The following is a 15506-nucleotide window of genomic DNA, read 5'->3' on the forward strand; positions in this document are numbered from 1 at the left end:
TAAAGTACTGATAAAATAATCCATCATTTCTCTGGTATAAATTTTTATGAATTTCCGTTTTCTCCTAGAAATTTCCTATACTAAAGTATTTCTCAAACTTTTTTATTATTTCCCCCTTAACAAGCATTTTTAGACAGTTTTTTCTTAATTCCACTATCCCCTTGTGAAATTTGAATTCCACACATACACTGCTTAGGAACTGTATGTATATATGTATATTTGTGCTTTATACATAATAAAGAGTACGATTTGGGTGCGCTTACCCCCAAGTACCAATTTTTACGCCTTGGTTGTTATAGCACCTTCACCGAAAATGCCTGTTATACAGATAGTTCCAATAAGCTCGTAATTATATAAACTTTATAGAAAGAAGGTTAGAAAAATGACTTCAATATAAGACTCCAAATAAGCTTAACATAGCCTTTCAGAAGTGTACCGTCTATTTTTAAATGTCTCATCTCTCTGAGGCACTTCAAGTGAATCTGCACAAAGGAAACATCCTTGACTGCACCATTTTTCCCTCAGCCAATCACATTATTTTTCCCCTCTTTAAACAAAAGAAAGTTATTTCATTTTGTTTCATTGAATGCTTTCTCTTACACCTTAGTTTTTACAAATGCTTTATACTTATGCAAGATAAAGATAATATAATTGATTTCATGATACGAAAATATTTACTCAAAAACTGTCAGGCATTCTTCTAAGCACTGTTCAGAATACAACCTCTGTACTCGTGTGTTTTGAAACATATACTACTATAGCATTTTGCATATTTCTCAAATAACAACTCACAATGGATCGTTATAATTATATATCAATAAGGCTTTCCTACTAGAATAGAGTCCTTCTCTTTTATCTCTTATAACCAGCACATCCAGGCATGCATGAATAAGATGCATGTGAATGAATGTTGTCCTCATATAATTAGTGCTATTATATTGGTAATTATATATTTTAAAATAATCTTTAAACCTGTCCAAATGCTAATCTATTTTGTTACATACATACATAAATAAAATAAGCTAGGCTAAATGAAACAATGCAGCTTAATGTCAATTTTACTTTACCATATTTTAATCAAGACTAGGGACTATCTTACCCATCTTTATATACTCCAGGGTTTATATAATGTCTATGCATATTAACCGAATAGTAACTATTTTATGAATAGATACATGATTTAGGTGTTCAGACATATTTAATAAATTAAAATGTATTATGTATTTATCGATTATTTATTAAGTGTCAGGAACCATGTTGGGTACTTTAGCATATTTTTAAAAAGAGAGAGAGACAAATTCCAAAGCCGATTTACAATCAATCAATGGAGAATAGTATAGTGTATGTCTATATATGCTGGGGAATGTTTTGGGAATGTAAAGAAGAGAGATCATATCTTAGAGTGCTAATCAAAGGGTTATGAAAAAAATATAAAAAAGATGAATAATAAAATAGCAATAACTACATATCTATAAGTAATTACTTTAATTGTAAATGGATTAAATGTTTTAATAAAAAGACATAAGGGGCCTGAATGGATAAAAAAACAAGACCCTTACATATGCTGCCTATAAGAGACTCACTTCAGATTGAAAGACACACACAGACTGAAAGTAAAGGGATGGAAAAACATATTCTGTGAAATGGAAATGAAAAAAAAAAAGTCTGGGGTAGTAATAGTTATATCAGACAAAAGAGACTTTAAAACAAAGGTTAAAACAGGAAACAAAGAAAAACCCAGTAATCCCACTTCTGGGTGTTTATCTGAAAAAATCTAAAACACTACTTCGAAGGGACATGTACATCTATATATTCATTGCAGCATTATTTACAATAGCCAAGATATGGAAGCAACCTGAGTGTCCATCAATAAATAGATGGATAAAGAAGAGATGGAACATATATATAATGAAATATCACTAGGCCATAAAAAAATGAAATTTTGCCATCTGCAGCAACATGAAATATACCTAGAGGGTATTGTGCTGAGTAGAGTAAGTCAAATAGAAAAAGACAAATGCCATATGATTGTACTTATATGTGGAATCTAAAGAACAAAATAAACAAACAAAACAGAAATAAACTCATAAATATAGAGAACATTTCGATGGTCGCCAAGTGGGAAAAAAGTTGGGTGAAAAAAGTAAAGGGATTAAGAAGTAGAAATTGGTAGTACAAAATAGTCATGGGGACATAAAGTATAGCATAAGGAATATAATCAATAACATTGTAATAACTACATATGGTGTCAGATGGGTACTAGATTTATTGGATTAATCACTTCATAAGATATATAAAGATCTAATCAACCTATTGTACATCTGCAGCTAATATAATATTGTATGTCAACTGTAATTGAAAAATAAAAAAAAAATTAAAAATAAAAAAATATTTAATCAAAGAGAGTTCTTTAGGCAAAAATAAAAGATACTAGGCAGCAACAAGAATTCATAGGAAGAAATAAAGAGCATCAGTAAAAGTAACTACATAGGTCAATATAAAAGAAATGTATTTTTATTTTTTCGTACTGTCACATTTTGTTTGTATTTGTCTGTACTTTTTATTGCTATCTACTTTTCCCCTGTCTGATTTAAGAGACTTCTATATAAAGCAATAAGAATAAATATGTTTTGGGGGGTACAGTCAAGATGGCGTAGAAGGTAGATGCTGTGCTCGCCTGCTCTCCTGACCACATCAAAATTACAACGAAATTACAGCACAGCTACCACTGGGAGTTGCATGATCTGTCTGAACAGAAGTCCTACAACTTGGGGACATACATAAGAGGTCACCTCGAAACTAGTAGAAAGGGTAGAGATGCAAAACAAGCTGGTCCCACAACTGAGTGTGGAGGTCAAGAACCAAGAGGGTTATCTTAGCTGCAAGCCCCTTCCCTCCGGCTCCACACTAGGCTCTCTAGCCCAGGGTTTCAGTGCCAGAAAGAGAAGTCCCCATAACCTATGGCTGTGAAAACCCACAGAGGTTGTGGCTGAGTGAGACAGAAGGCTGCAGGAGTCTCAGACTTCTCCTCTTAAAGGGCTAGATGATGGACTTACTAGATGATGGACTTACTCTGGGCTCCAGCAATTTGTTATCAGTACCGTAGAGGTCATCAGCTGCTGGAAGAGTGCCAGGGACAGGCAGGGAGGAACTGAGTTGTCTGGCTTCAGGGCAAGGGCTGGAGGGGTGGTTTTATCTCAGACAGAAGCATTGGCAGAATCCATTGTTACTTTGTTGAGCCCTCCCCACTCCCAGAGTGCTAATGCAGGCAGCTGCCATATCTGAGTCTCCACCTGCCTGGTTATCACAGGTCACTCCACTCAGGAGAATCTCTGAGACTATACCTTTTGCAACATGCGGGCCCACCCAAGCTGCCTCCAGTGTTTTTTTCCCATACAAATGGCCTGTTGTGGCTCATGCTGTGGGCTTTCCTAAAATTTCTCAAAGGCTCACAAAACCCAAAGCAGCAGCATCTGGCCTCAGTGTGCCCCATACCTCTTGCTGACGAGCCCCAAGCTTTGCACTAGCGGCAGCCAGACTTGGTTCTTGGCTTGGCCTCTCAAGGCAACTATAAGCCCAGCTGGGTAGCAGCCAACTGTGGATTGCTTAGTGACCCTTATCTGGTGGCCCTGGAAGTGCACAAGCTGTGGTTAAACTTGGCCTGCAGTTGGGCCCTTCTCAGGAGGCTCTTAAGCTGGCATACATACCAAGTGGCCTCTTTTGATGGGCCCTGGAGCCAGAACACACCCAGGGCTGGATTTGATGAGGAAACACCCAAAGGGTAGACTGGGCTTCCACCAGAGATCTGCTACAGTGAATCCTACTCCTTAGGGTCACTCCTCACGAGTCAGTCCTCACAACCAATCAACCCAAAGGTCAATTCCTCCCATCAATGTACAAACAGCAACCAAAGCTCAACTACAACAGAAGGGCACACACAACCCACGCAAAAGACATACCTTGAGCACTTGACTCAGGAGACCGGGGAAGACTGCAAGACAGGACATCTACTGCATAAGGCCACTCTACTAAGATCAGGAGACTTAGGAGCCCTACCTAATACGTAGAAACAAACACAAGAAGGCAGTCAAAATGGGGAGACAAAGAAACATGTCCACATGAAAGAACAGAACAAAGTTCCAGAAAAAGAAACAAAATGGAGACCACCTACCAGATGCAGAATTCAAAACAGTGGTTATAAGAATGCTCAATGAACTTAGAGGAAGAGTAGATAAACTCACTGAGAACTTTAACAAAGAGATAGAAAACATAAAAATGGAGATGGAAAATATAAAAGGGAATCAGATAGAAATTAATACAATACCAGAGATGAAAAGTAAGTTAGAAGGAATCAACATATTGAATAAAATGGAGGATCAAGTCAGTGATTTGATGGGGTAGTGGAGGAGACCCAATCAGAATAGCAACAAGAAAAAAGAATCCAAAAATAAGAGGATAGTTTAAGGGGCCTCTGGGATAACATCAAGCATAATAACATTCTCATCAAAGGGTACCAGAGGAGAAGAGAGAGAGAAAGAAATTGAAACCTATTTGAAGAAACACTGATGGAAAACTTCCCTAACCTGGTGAAGGAAATAGACATACAAGCCCAGAAAGCACAGAGTCCTGAACAAAATAAACCCAAAGTGGCCCACACTAAGACACATGATAATTAAAATGCCAAAGTTTAAAGACAAAGAGGGAATCTTAAAAGCAGCAAGAGAAAAGCAATTAGTTATCCACAAGGGAGCTCCTGTAAGACTGTCAGCTGATTTCTGGATGGAAACTTTGCAGGCCAGAAGGGATTGGCACAGAATATTCAAAATGATGAAATGCAAGGACCTACAACCAAGATGACTCTACCCAGAAGAGCTATCACTTAGAATGGAAGGACAGATGAAGAGCTTCCCAGACAAGAAAAAGCAAAGGAGTTCATCATCTCCCAAACAAAATTATAGGAAATTTTGGAGGGACTTCTTTAAGAAGAAAAAAACATGTATCAAAAATATGAATAATAAAATGGCAATAACTTCATATCTATCAACAAGTACTTTGAATGAAAAATAATTAAATGCTCCATTCAAAAGATGTAGGATGGCTGAATAGAGAAGAAGAAAAGACCCTTACGTATGCTGCCTAAAAGAGACTCACTTCAGATTGAAAGGCACACACAGACTGAAAGTAAAGAGATAGAAAAAGATATTTCATGAAAATGGAAATGAAAAAGAAAAGGCTAGGGTAGCAATAGTTATATCAGCCATAATAAACTTTAAAACAAAGGCTATAACAAGAGACAAAGAAAGGCTCCGTAATCCCACTTCTGGGTATTTATCTGAAGAAACCCAAAATACTACTTTGAAGGAACATGTGCATCCATATATTCATTGCAGAATTATTTATAATAGCCTAGGAATGGAGGCAACCTGGGTGTCCATAAATGGATGAGTGGATAAAGAAGAGGTGGTACATATATACAATGGAATATTACTCAGCCATAAAATAAGATGGAAATATTGCCATTTGAAACAACATGGATGAACCTAGAGGGTATTGTGTTGAGTGAAATTGGTCAGACAGAGAAAAACAAATATCATATGATTTCACTTACATGTGGAATCTAAAGAATAAAATAAGCAAATCAAATGGAAACAAACTCACAGATATAGAGAATATTTAGAGCATTAGCAGATGGGAAGGGAGTGGGGAAGGTGGGTGAAAAGGGGGAAGGAGTTAAGAAGTACAAATCGGTAGTTTCAAAATAGTCATGGAGATGTAAAGGAATATCACCAATAATATTGTAATAACTATGTACGGTGTCAGATAGGTACTAGATTTATTGGAGTGATCACTTTGTAAGTTATATAAATATCTAATCACTATGTTGTACACCTAGAACTAATGTAATATCGTATACCAATAATAACTGAAAAATTAAAAAATGAAATTACATAGATGTGATTCATTTTAAAATTGTCCTGTTTTTATGACTTTAAATATTTTATATAACAGTGTATCACCTGATTCACTGATGCATTTTTTGCCAAGCAATTTGTTAACAGTACCGTAGAGGTCATCAGAGCAGAGACAATTTTTAAACTGGAAATTCCTTTCCACTAAGGCTTGGATGCTCAGGTTGCAGCTTGATGAATCCTTCATCTTGCAGGGATTACCTGGATTTCAAAGGGCAAACATATAATACTCCAGATATTAATTTGAATATACCCCAAATATACCCAAAATTCTTTTAACAGATTAATCTAAGTAATTTATTATTATAGTAAGATTTTCTGGGGTCACTGTAGGATGTTCGTGTAAGGGACATTTTAAGCAAAAATATCTATTTTTACTGTTGTTTTCTCCCAATTTTACCTTTTAAAGTAAATTAACTTTTTTCAAGTTTTAAAATAATTTGGACCCACTTAGAAAGAATGCCAATTTTTGCTCTTCAATAATAATCAATGCTGCCTTTACATGAGGTGACCAGAAAGTTCTGCAATCTTAGTTTTTTTATCAGTTTAGCTATTTTATTAGATCTATTGTTTTAAGCTGATATTTTATTTTACATCTCATTCTAGGATGATAACAAGAGATGTACAGGTAGCTCTAAAATTATCATGGGAAATGAAGTTGTCCTGACACTTAGAAAGCACACAGTAAATATTATTATTTACTTATTTATTTTAGGCAAGGCAACTCTTGGTTGAATTCACAGATTGCAAGGACCTTGTCAGCTTACAATCCCTTATTTTTTATTTTTTACGCCTATAGCACCCAGTCTTCCTAAGTGGTCTCCCATCCAAGTACTAACCAGGCCTGATCCTGCTTAGCTTCCAAGACCAGATGGGATCAGGCTTGTTCAGGGTGGCATGGCCATAGTCTACTTTAATTTAAAAAGCCATATGTATATACCCAATGATTTTTTCCCATTTTTCTGAATAAAATTAATTGAGATAATTTCATTTGTGTATTTGAGAATATTTCTATTTCAGCTTTATGCATAAGATAAATATGCAAATGCTGCAATTCATTGCGAATGGTTTGCTTTTTGCATACTGAAATAAATATGCTTTAATTCATGACACCTGAATATGATATTTTAAATTGCCACACAAAATGTAACAAGGAGCTTCATCATCAAAACAACAGATTTTTTTTTGTCATTGTCCTCTATTTCCATCTTAAATTTACTGAGTTACTTTGAGCAAATTATGCCTTTGAAATTCTTTTCTTGAACAGTAATGAGAATGTTGAATTAGAGAGCTATAACTTTCTTTGGAGTATATAAATTACATGTACTCTCTTCAAGGGAGGAGAAGAGAAGAAAATCTCTCTCCTCCTATGTAATTCCTGAGGTCGTGAGGTTGGTCAGGAGCTCTGCTGGTGGAAACTGTGAACACTGACATTGTCTGAGCTACAGTTTTCTGCCTCTTAACCCAACACACTCAACCATATATCTTTCGGTAGGTAAAGTAAGCACATGATGATGGGCAAGAGTCATGAGCAATACAGAATTTACTCTGTAGAATGGATGGAGAAACAAAGTGAGTCATAAAAGAATATATTTTCATTTTCCATTTTGGATTTCTTTTACTGAATATTCCAGGAAATTTATTCAGGATTTTATAGTATTATAATCTTTGTTATACATGATGATAAAATTATCATTACATTAGAATACTATTTTTTTAAAGTTTTGTCATAATAGCACTAGGTCAATGTCTCGCTATATAATCAGTTTATCTAATTTTAGTAAATAAAGTCTTCCTATGATACTCTCATTTAATATTTATTCAGCTATTTAAAATGTTTAGAACATATTTCTTTTTCTTTTCAACAAGTAACAGTGACTCTCTAATCTTTACATTCTCTACACTTTGGGCCTTCCCTCACATGTTTGAAATGTAGAACAAGTTTAAAATAATAATATATTTTAACTTGTTTTGACAAAGTTGGAATGGAAATAGTGTATATGTTGTGAGAATATAAAATGAATATTATACACATACAAATAAATAACAATACTTTTGATCATCACAAATGTTATTTTTCCCTATTTTACCACTTATGTATTAACAAATAAACAAAAAAAATTTTATTTGAAAAATTATTGCCACACTTCTGAGAAGCATACATATAATTATAACATTATACATAGTGAAATAAGTAAAAAATAAAATAAATATAAAAAGCTGAAATCTTGCATAAAGCTACTTGCAGTGCCAATGCATTAGGGTCTTGGAGTCATTTAAGAATACTCTTTTGTAACTAAATTCACTAATAAGCAAATTAAAGTGAAGTTCTTGATTATCAAGTTTGAGTAAAGTATTAAGAACAAAACTAACTTAGTTCCTCAGATAAGGAAAGAAAATATCAAATCTTATTTTTATCTGAATAAAAGGAAACCATTTGAATGTATTTTAAACAACTTGTTTTACCTGAAACATTGCAGGCAACTTCCATTATTCTCCATGCATGTTTACATCCATTTGCATCACTTAAGCATTGCTCTCTTAAATATGTGCAATTAATGGTTTGGGAAGTAGATTCATTTTCTGAGCATAGCCCAATAGCTGAATAACAAAAGAACAAAAACAACTTTGCAGCATTACAATATGGCAGTTATTTACCTCAAAACTAAGTTATTAATGATAAAGAGCAGAATTATAAAAAATAAAATATGACAAGATCATTACAAGACTGGAATAAATCTTAATCTCCCCTCTAGCTATAGATCTATATTTCCCCTATATAAGATTCTTAAATAATCTGTATTTGTTCTCTTCCATTCTTACTGCTTATTTATTCCTCAACTTACAATTAATTTTTATGACTATTGTTTTGTTGAAACTGCTCTTAAAAATACTTTAATGAAACCGAGGATATTTATGACTTTGATTAAGCTTAGTTTTAAATCCTAGATCTAGAAATCATGTCCCTTTTTCTCTCTCTCTATACCCCTCAGAGACCTAGCCTTTCCCCTGAATAATCAGCAACCCCAGAGGCAGCAGGAGACAGTAGCCTAAACCTGACTAATGGTCACAGGTCTGGACCTCTGGCAGGCTAAAGATGACATCTTGACCTCAATTCCCCAGCTCTACCATGAAATGACTCCCTGGCTACTTTCCTGTGAGACCAGACAGAGAGATTCCATTAAAGACCTCAAAATTGTCCCCAAGACTCGAAGAAATAATTGATTACCCTTACCAATTACCCTTACCTCCTATCAATCAGCTCCCAGCACAACTCCAAACCCCTAACCCACAGTGTCCAGTGATTTCGCCTCTATAATTTGCATCCTACAAACTATTGTGGAGTTAGGGCTTTTGACCATCAGCTTCCTGTTCTCATTCATCAATAAAATAGCCACTATTTCTCCACTGCGGTTCTCGATATTTAGTGTTTGGCTCTGCTAGTGTCGAATGGATGAACTCTTTCTAACACTAATCGTTCTCTAACACTAATCATTTTCATAACAACAAATTTAATAGTTTTAAGACTTCATCTTGCCTACTTTTATCATTGGGCTTTTTGTTGTCATTTCGTTCTTAAAATTCCCTCTTCCTTTAGTAACCCTCTTCTAATTCTCTTGATACTCATTTATTTGATATTTTCTGTCCATAGGCAGAATCCTTCCCAGGATCCTCTTACTCTTCTGTCAACGTACATTTTTAGCTTAGGTTCTGTCCTCACACTTTTCTCATTCTCATTTTATGCATTCTCTGTGGTCAATTACATCTATTCTCACAGATTTAACTAAAATCTCTAGACTGATTATTTTCAAATGTTTAATTCAATTTCATTATTTTCTAATATTCCAGTTATAGATGTTGTTATCCTCTCCACCTAAATGTTCCAAACACACTTCCAGATTATAATACCTTAATATTGTCCTCTTCATTATCGCTCCCTGGTAAACATCCCTATTCCGTCAGTAATTCCACCATTCACAAAAACACGCAAAGTAGAAATCTTGGATTTATGATAGACTCCTTTATATCCTCAACTTCATACTTTCATATCCGTTCTTGCATATTTCATCGACTCTCATTTTGAATGTTTGACCAACTGATTAGTTAGTCAGTCTGTCTCCAGTATCATCTATTCAGGTAGGTTCTTTACATGCCCTAATCTGTCTAATACACCATTCTATTCCTGTTATTTCTCTGCTTTATCCCTTGGATGATCCCCATAGAATGACTCATTCTTCATTGTATGCAATCTGGAGGTTCTCAAGCAGCATTTATAGTTTCCCAAATGCTTGTACCTCTGAGAATTTACTAGATGGTCACTGGTAGGTACTCCTTTCCCCACTCTGCCTTTCTGGAATAACTTTTATTTTTTTGTCCTTCAAGACTCAACACAATAATTACCTATTTTATGAAAACCTTTTCTGAATTCATACTTCTTTTTCCTATAGCCAAATTAAATTTAATACCCTTCATCTCTTTCACTACCATTTTAGGAATTCTTCAACGATAGCATTTACTGCTTTGTAGTAAAATTATGTATTTTTGTGCTTGTTTCCACCACTGGGTTTTAGGGTTTTACTGGGCAGGAATTAGGAGTAATTCATAATTATATCCTCATTGTAAATACAATGATGCATTGTAGATATTCAATAAATGTATGTTGACTTACACCAATTTGAATAGTTGTTTATAGATGAGTTATATATAAATAACTGATAATGTTCAATTAAAATAACACCTTCCAGGTATTTACAAGTTATTTTGGGTAGAAGAGAAAAAGTTCCAATAAGTTTTCTAGAAATATCAAAAATATAGCAATGTTAATTTAGTCTATTGTATAAATAACTCAAACTGATTCTATAAGCATGAGAATTGACACTTGCTTAATCAATCCATGGAATAATATGGGAATTATAATTGAGTTATAGAGACAGTGTGTTAACTATAATTAAGAAATGTTTAACTATATCTTAATCAAAGCCAAATTATTTGAATTTTTAAAAAATAATATTAATTATGAATCACCTGTGACAATATAGAGCTATAGGTTTCAAGTAAAGCTTTAAAATCTTTTCTTTATCTTACCTCTTTCCAAACCTCTTCTCCTAAGGAAAATCCAAGACAACTGATTAGTTCATATGTACTATTTGCTGGGTCACTGCATTTGGAGGTTAGGCCCATGGTTGTGTCTTGGTCACATTTTTCTTGTTGAGGGCTAGAGTGAAAATTGATATATCAGCTTCCTGGTTTTTCATGTGTTCATGGATAACTTCATCTAGCCAAGCTCCTGACCTAGGTTAGCAAGCCTAGAGAAAGAGAAATGAATCTCTTTGATTATGGCCCAAGGTTACTTGTTTAAATCCAGCTTGCCAAACACCCTGAGACTCAATTTATAAGAGATTGGAATTTTATTTGCCATTGATCATTATATCTTGTGACTAGCTTCCTCATGAAACTTACAGGTGATAATCTCCTGGATACATCATCGAAACCTCACCAGTGCCTCAGTGTAATGATCATTAATGAATTCTACTTACTATTTTTCCATAATTTTTTTCACTTTCTTTTATTTTTAAATTTTTATGTTAAATAATTCATTTGATTATTTATTTTACACGATTTTTAACACTTTCCACTCAGATGAAATTCTGAATCAACCAGGAAAATCATCTCAATTGTTTTACCTCTCAAAATGCAAACTATCTTTAGCTTTCCAAAATATATTCATTCCTAACTATGATTTGTGGCTATGTACTTAATCCAAGAGTTTTCAAGGATTATCTTGAAATGTTCAGTGAAAAACAGTTTTTATTTTTAAAATAAATAAGATGGAGAACGTTGCACATTATGTTCACCCTCTTAAAGATTAAAAGGCTCATTATAATATTAAATCCTCTGTTTTAAAAATTCAGCATGTCCCACATTTCTTTGGACTTTCTCATATCACAATACCTATTTAGATAACATTAAACAAGTATTTTGAAGAATGCACTATGAAAAATATTGGTTAAAACTATCAAATAGCAAAATTTTGACACTACAAGTGTTGGAAATTATTTCTCTCCTTCATCCAATCTAGTGTCAAGGTTAATTTAGAATTAAAAGATGAAAACAGGAGGCGATCATTACCTTTTCAACTGGGACCATAATGAGGTTATAATATATTCTGTGCATTCAGTTATATTGCTGCCTGATCTATAAAAATCGAAGTCTCCTAGATTTCTCTTTATAATACAGGATAGAAATAAGAAAATGTTATTAGAAATAAACACAAGAAGTGCAGTTTTGGAATACTGAATAACTACTATTTAAACCAAAAGAAAAAAACCTAAAAATACATAAAAGATCTCTTTTCTTCTTGCCTTGATTTTCTTTTATTTGATTTATTTTAACTTTTTATGTTCAGCATAATTTAAAATAACATTCTTTGTTTTCTTGCTCACAATTATGTCTTTCTTTATCAATATTTATTAGTGTGGAGTAAGCAGAAAATATATTGGCTTTGGTTTAATGAGTGGATTATTAACATTAAACTGCAATCATAAATATCCCTTTTTTTAATTCAATTTATAAATTCTACTAAATACTAAAAAAAATAATAGCTTCTCAAAAATATATATAACAAGTAGATCTTCATGAATTCTACTTTAAGTATAAATAAATTCTTTTAAACCAACGTCTTACAATAAATTCATACTACCCAATACAAGAGGGATAAATCTACATTTTATCTCTAGGTCACAGAAACTAAAATGAAATGTGAAGCATTCGATATGGTATTGTTTTATTCTACTAAATGGCTTCTACTTTTTAAATATTAATGCCTTAAAATTAGGGGAACTGAATGTTTTAAATTAATCTCATTTTAATTTAATTTCAAAGAAAAACAGATAATAATTGGAAATTTGTCATCTTATAACTTGTAAATAGATACTGGAAGGTTTCATTTCTAAAAAGTCCTAGTATTTATGTGAGTTCCATAAATTCTAATAAATAACTCAAAGAAATTGGATTATTCTATACAATAAAACAGAAGCAATCTGAATAGTTAATGTAATTTCTGCGTTGTGCATTTTCTATAGAGTTATACATGAGTAAAAGTAAGTGAACATTTTTGCAAAAGCAATAAGCCATGTTAAAAAGTATAAAATTGTAAGTGATAGTTCATATTATAAGCCCCTATTAGTTTAATCAACAGTTAAGTTAGGACAGTATTAGGTTCATGAAGCATTGGTGGTGTGAATTCAGATAAAACAGAAGCATAATTTACTTACCAAGGAAAATGAAGATTATCATGCTGGACAACTTAGGTTGTTCATTTGAAAGAAAGGCAGATGTATTTACTCCAATCAGCTTCTTAACAGTAACTGTCCAGAATAAGGCTTCAGCTTCTGCTCTTGGTTCCTAAAAGCATTACTGATTCAAGTCAACTTCCTATGTCACTATTTCCTCACCAATCTTTCCTGAGCTGTGAACTTTCCTAATTATATTCAAATTCAATTATTTTGTTCTGAGTGTACTGATCTTGTATATTATGCTTCCAAGAAAGCCCACAAGCCAGACACTAAGATGATACATACCCTGCACATTCATGAAAAAAAAGTCTTTTTCTTTTTTTCTTCAATTAGAATACTAAATTCTATAAAATATTGCAAACTATAACACAAAATTTTCCTAGACACTCGAGTATACTCATTTTCCACTTCATTATTTAGCCTCATTTAAGGCAATTTTATGTCATTTGAGAATATACAAAAGGAGAAAAGATGTAAACGCAACCCAGGAAAATGTATGGGGAATTCAAGTTCCACTGGTATCAAACTGGTGTACTTTATCTTCTCAAATAAGAAACGTTCTCTATATGTGCCAAAAATCTCAGTATATTTAAAAGTTGTGCTGCCTCAGCTACGGTTCCTCAAACTCTCCAAATACAGTGATGCATAAGAAATGATTCTTCGTGATGATGCAGAAACTCTCTGTTCCACTGGAAAGATAATCATCCACTATGCTCATCACTTGACAACTATTTTGCTCCTAGCATCAGTGAGAGGCATTGCTATGGTCTAAATATTTGTGCCCTCTCCTCTCCAAAAAATTTTATATGTTGAAATTCTAAATCCCAAAGCTGATGGTATGAGTAAGTAAAGATTTTGGGAGGTGCTTAAGTCATTAGGGTAGAACCCTCATGAATAAAATTTGTGATTTAAAAAAGAGGCTCTGGAGAGATTCTTTGCTTATTCCACCTTGTGAAGAGACAGCAAGAAAGTCCCAGCTCTGAACTAGGAAGAGGGCCCTCATGAGAATGTGACCATGCTGGTGCCTTGATATAGGACTTCAGTTTCCAGAACGGTTTATGTTTCCCAGTCTGTAGTATTTTGTTACAGCAACCTGAATGGACTAGATAGGCATTATTTATCTTGTCTTATTTTGATTGTGTTCTTCTTCACAAGAACCCAGAGCACATCATCTCCCTTGGGACATCTTGAGGCTTATACTTTTAAAACACTCTGAGACTTTCCTATGTGGATGCTTAGAAATACAAAATACTGCTTTGGCAAGAAATTAGGAACAGATAGGTAAGGATAACCAACTATCAAGATGAGAGAGGAGCATTTCTATGTACACAGTTATACAATGGAAGAGTTGCTGATTGCAATTGACCATGTTTAATTTATACTAGAAGAGAAGTTATATTTTGTTTTTAAAATACATAATAAAAGAAAATAATCTCTGGAGTCCATTAATTGAAAATTGTTACAAAGTTTTTCACTATAGATATTGGTAAATGCCTTTACATTGGAAGTTATACAGATTTACTCCTCAGTGAAATAGGCTAATTTTACCAATGATCATTATAAATATTAAATATGTATATGGGGCTTATATTAGAGAAATCAACAAATATACCCACTGACTTAATTATTATTTAACAAAAGAATTATGTCATAAAATTAATCAATTATTTCCTTTTAAAGGCACCAAGTCACTAAATTTGTATTATAAATTGTACCAAGATAATTATTCTTTTTGATATAAGCCAACTAAAAATTGTTTAAGCTGGAGAGGGATTTGGTGGCTCTGTTGGTTCTCAAACGGGCTCCTGTATGTGGAGAGCAAGGAGAGACAGAAAAGAGGCAGCGCACTCCAAACTGGTAGGCGGCAGGTTTAATTTGCAAGGGAACTTACATATGATGATGTTTGTCTTGGGTGGTTATAAAGTTATTAGATCTCTGCACCTACCAGAATCTTAAAAGTTTATATAGAGGCCTTACTGGGTTCAGTCACATGTTCAGTCCAGGTAGTTTCAACAATACATTACTCTCTCATGGTTATATCTTTGAAATGACTTCCACTGTGGGAACAGTGAACAGAACATACATTCCAAAGTCAGGAGAGGGAATGAGGAGCCTCCAATTGCTGAGTCTAGCTTGGGGATCATAGGCAGTCATATCCTCTTTTTGACCTCCTCTAACAGGCTCCCAGGTTGAAGAATCCAGGGTAGAATTGATTTCAGGCATGTTTTAAACCTTGTCTTCT

At 33.8% G+C, this 15506-nt stretch overlaps 1 protein-coding gene and 1 pseudogene across 1 annotated transcript in view; both read right to left on the bottom strand.

Annotated features, from left to right (window-relative positions):
* GFRAL (GDNF family receptor alpha like) overlaps window positions 1-13265 on the bottom strand; it is a 55388-nt gene extending 42123 nt beyond the window's left edge. The window contains exons 1-3 of the mRNA XM_006926820.1: window positions 13244-13265; window positions 8436-8570; window positions 6018-6176 (exon numbers count right to left, since the gene is read on the bottom strand). Coding sequence (XP_006926882.1) covers window positions 6018-6176; window positions 8436-8570; window positions 13244-13265 — 316 coding nt within the window. The remainder of the gene's footprint in view (window positions 1-6017; window positions 6177-8435; window positions 8571-13243) is intronic.
* On the bottom strand, window positions 6760-6878 carry LOC112474893 (annotated as a pseudogene).
* Window positions 13266-15506: the final 2241 nt, after the last annotated feature.

Source organism: Pteropus alecto, unplaced genomic scaffold, assembly GCF_000325575.1.
Source record: "Pteropus alecto unplaced genomic scaffold, ASM32557v1 scaffold7, whole genome shotgun sequence".
Taxonomy (NCBI): domain Eukaryota; kingdom Metazoa; phylum Chordata; class Mammalia; order Chiroptera; family Pteropodidae; genus Pteropus; species Pteropus alecto.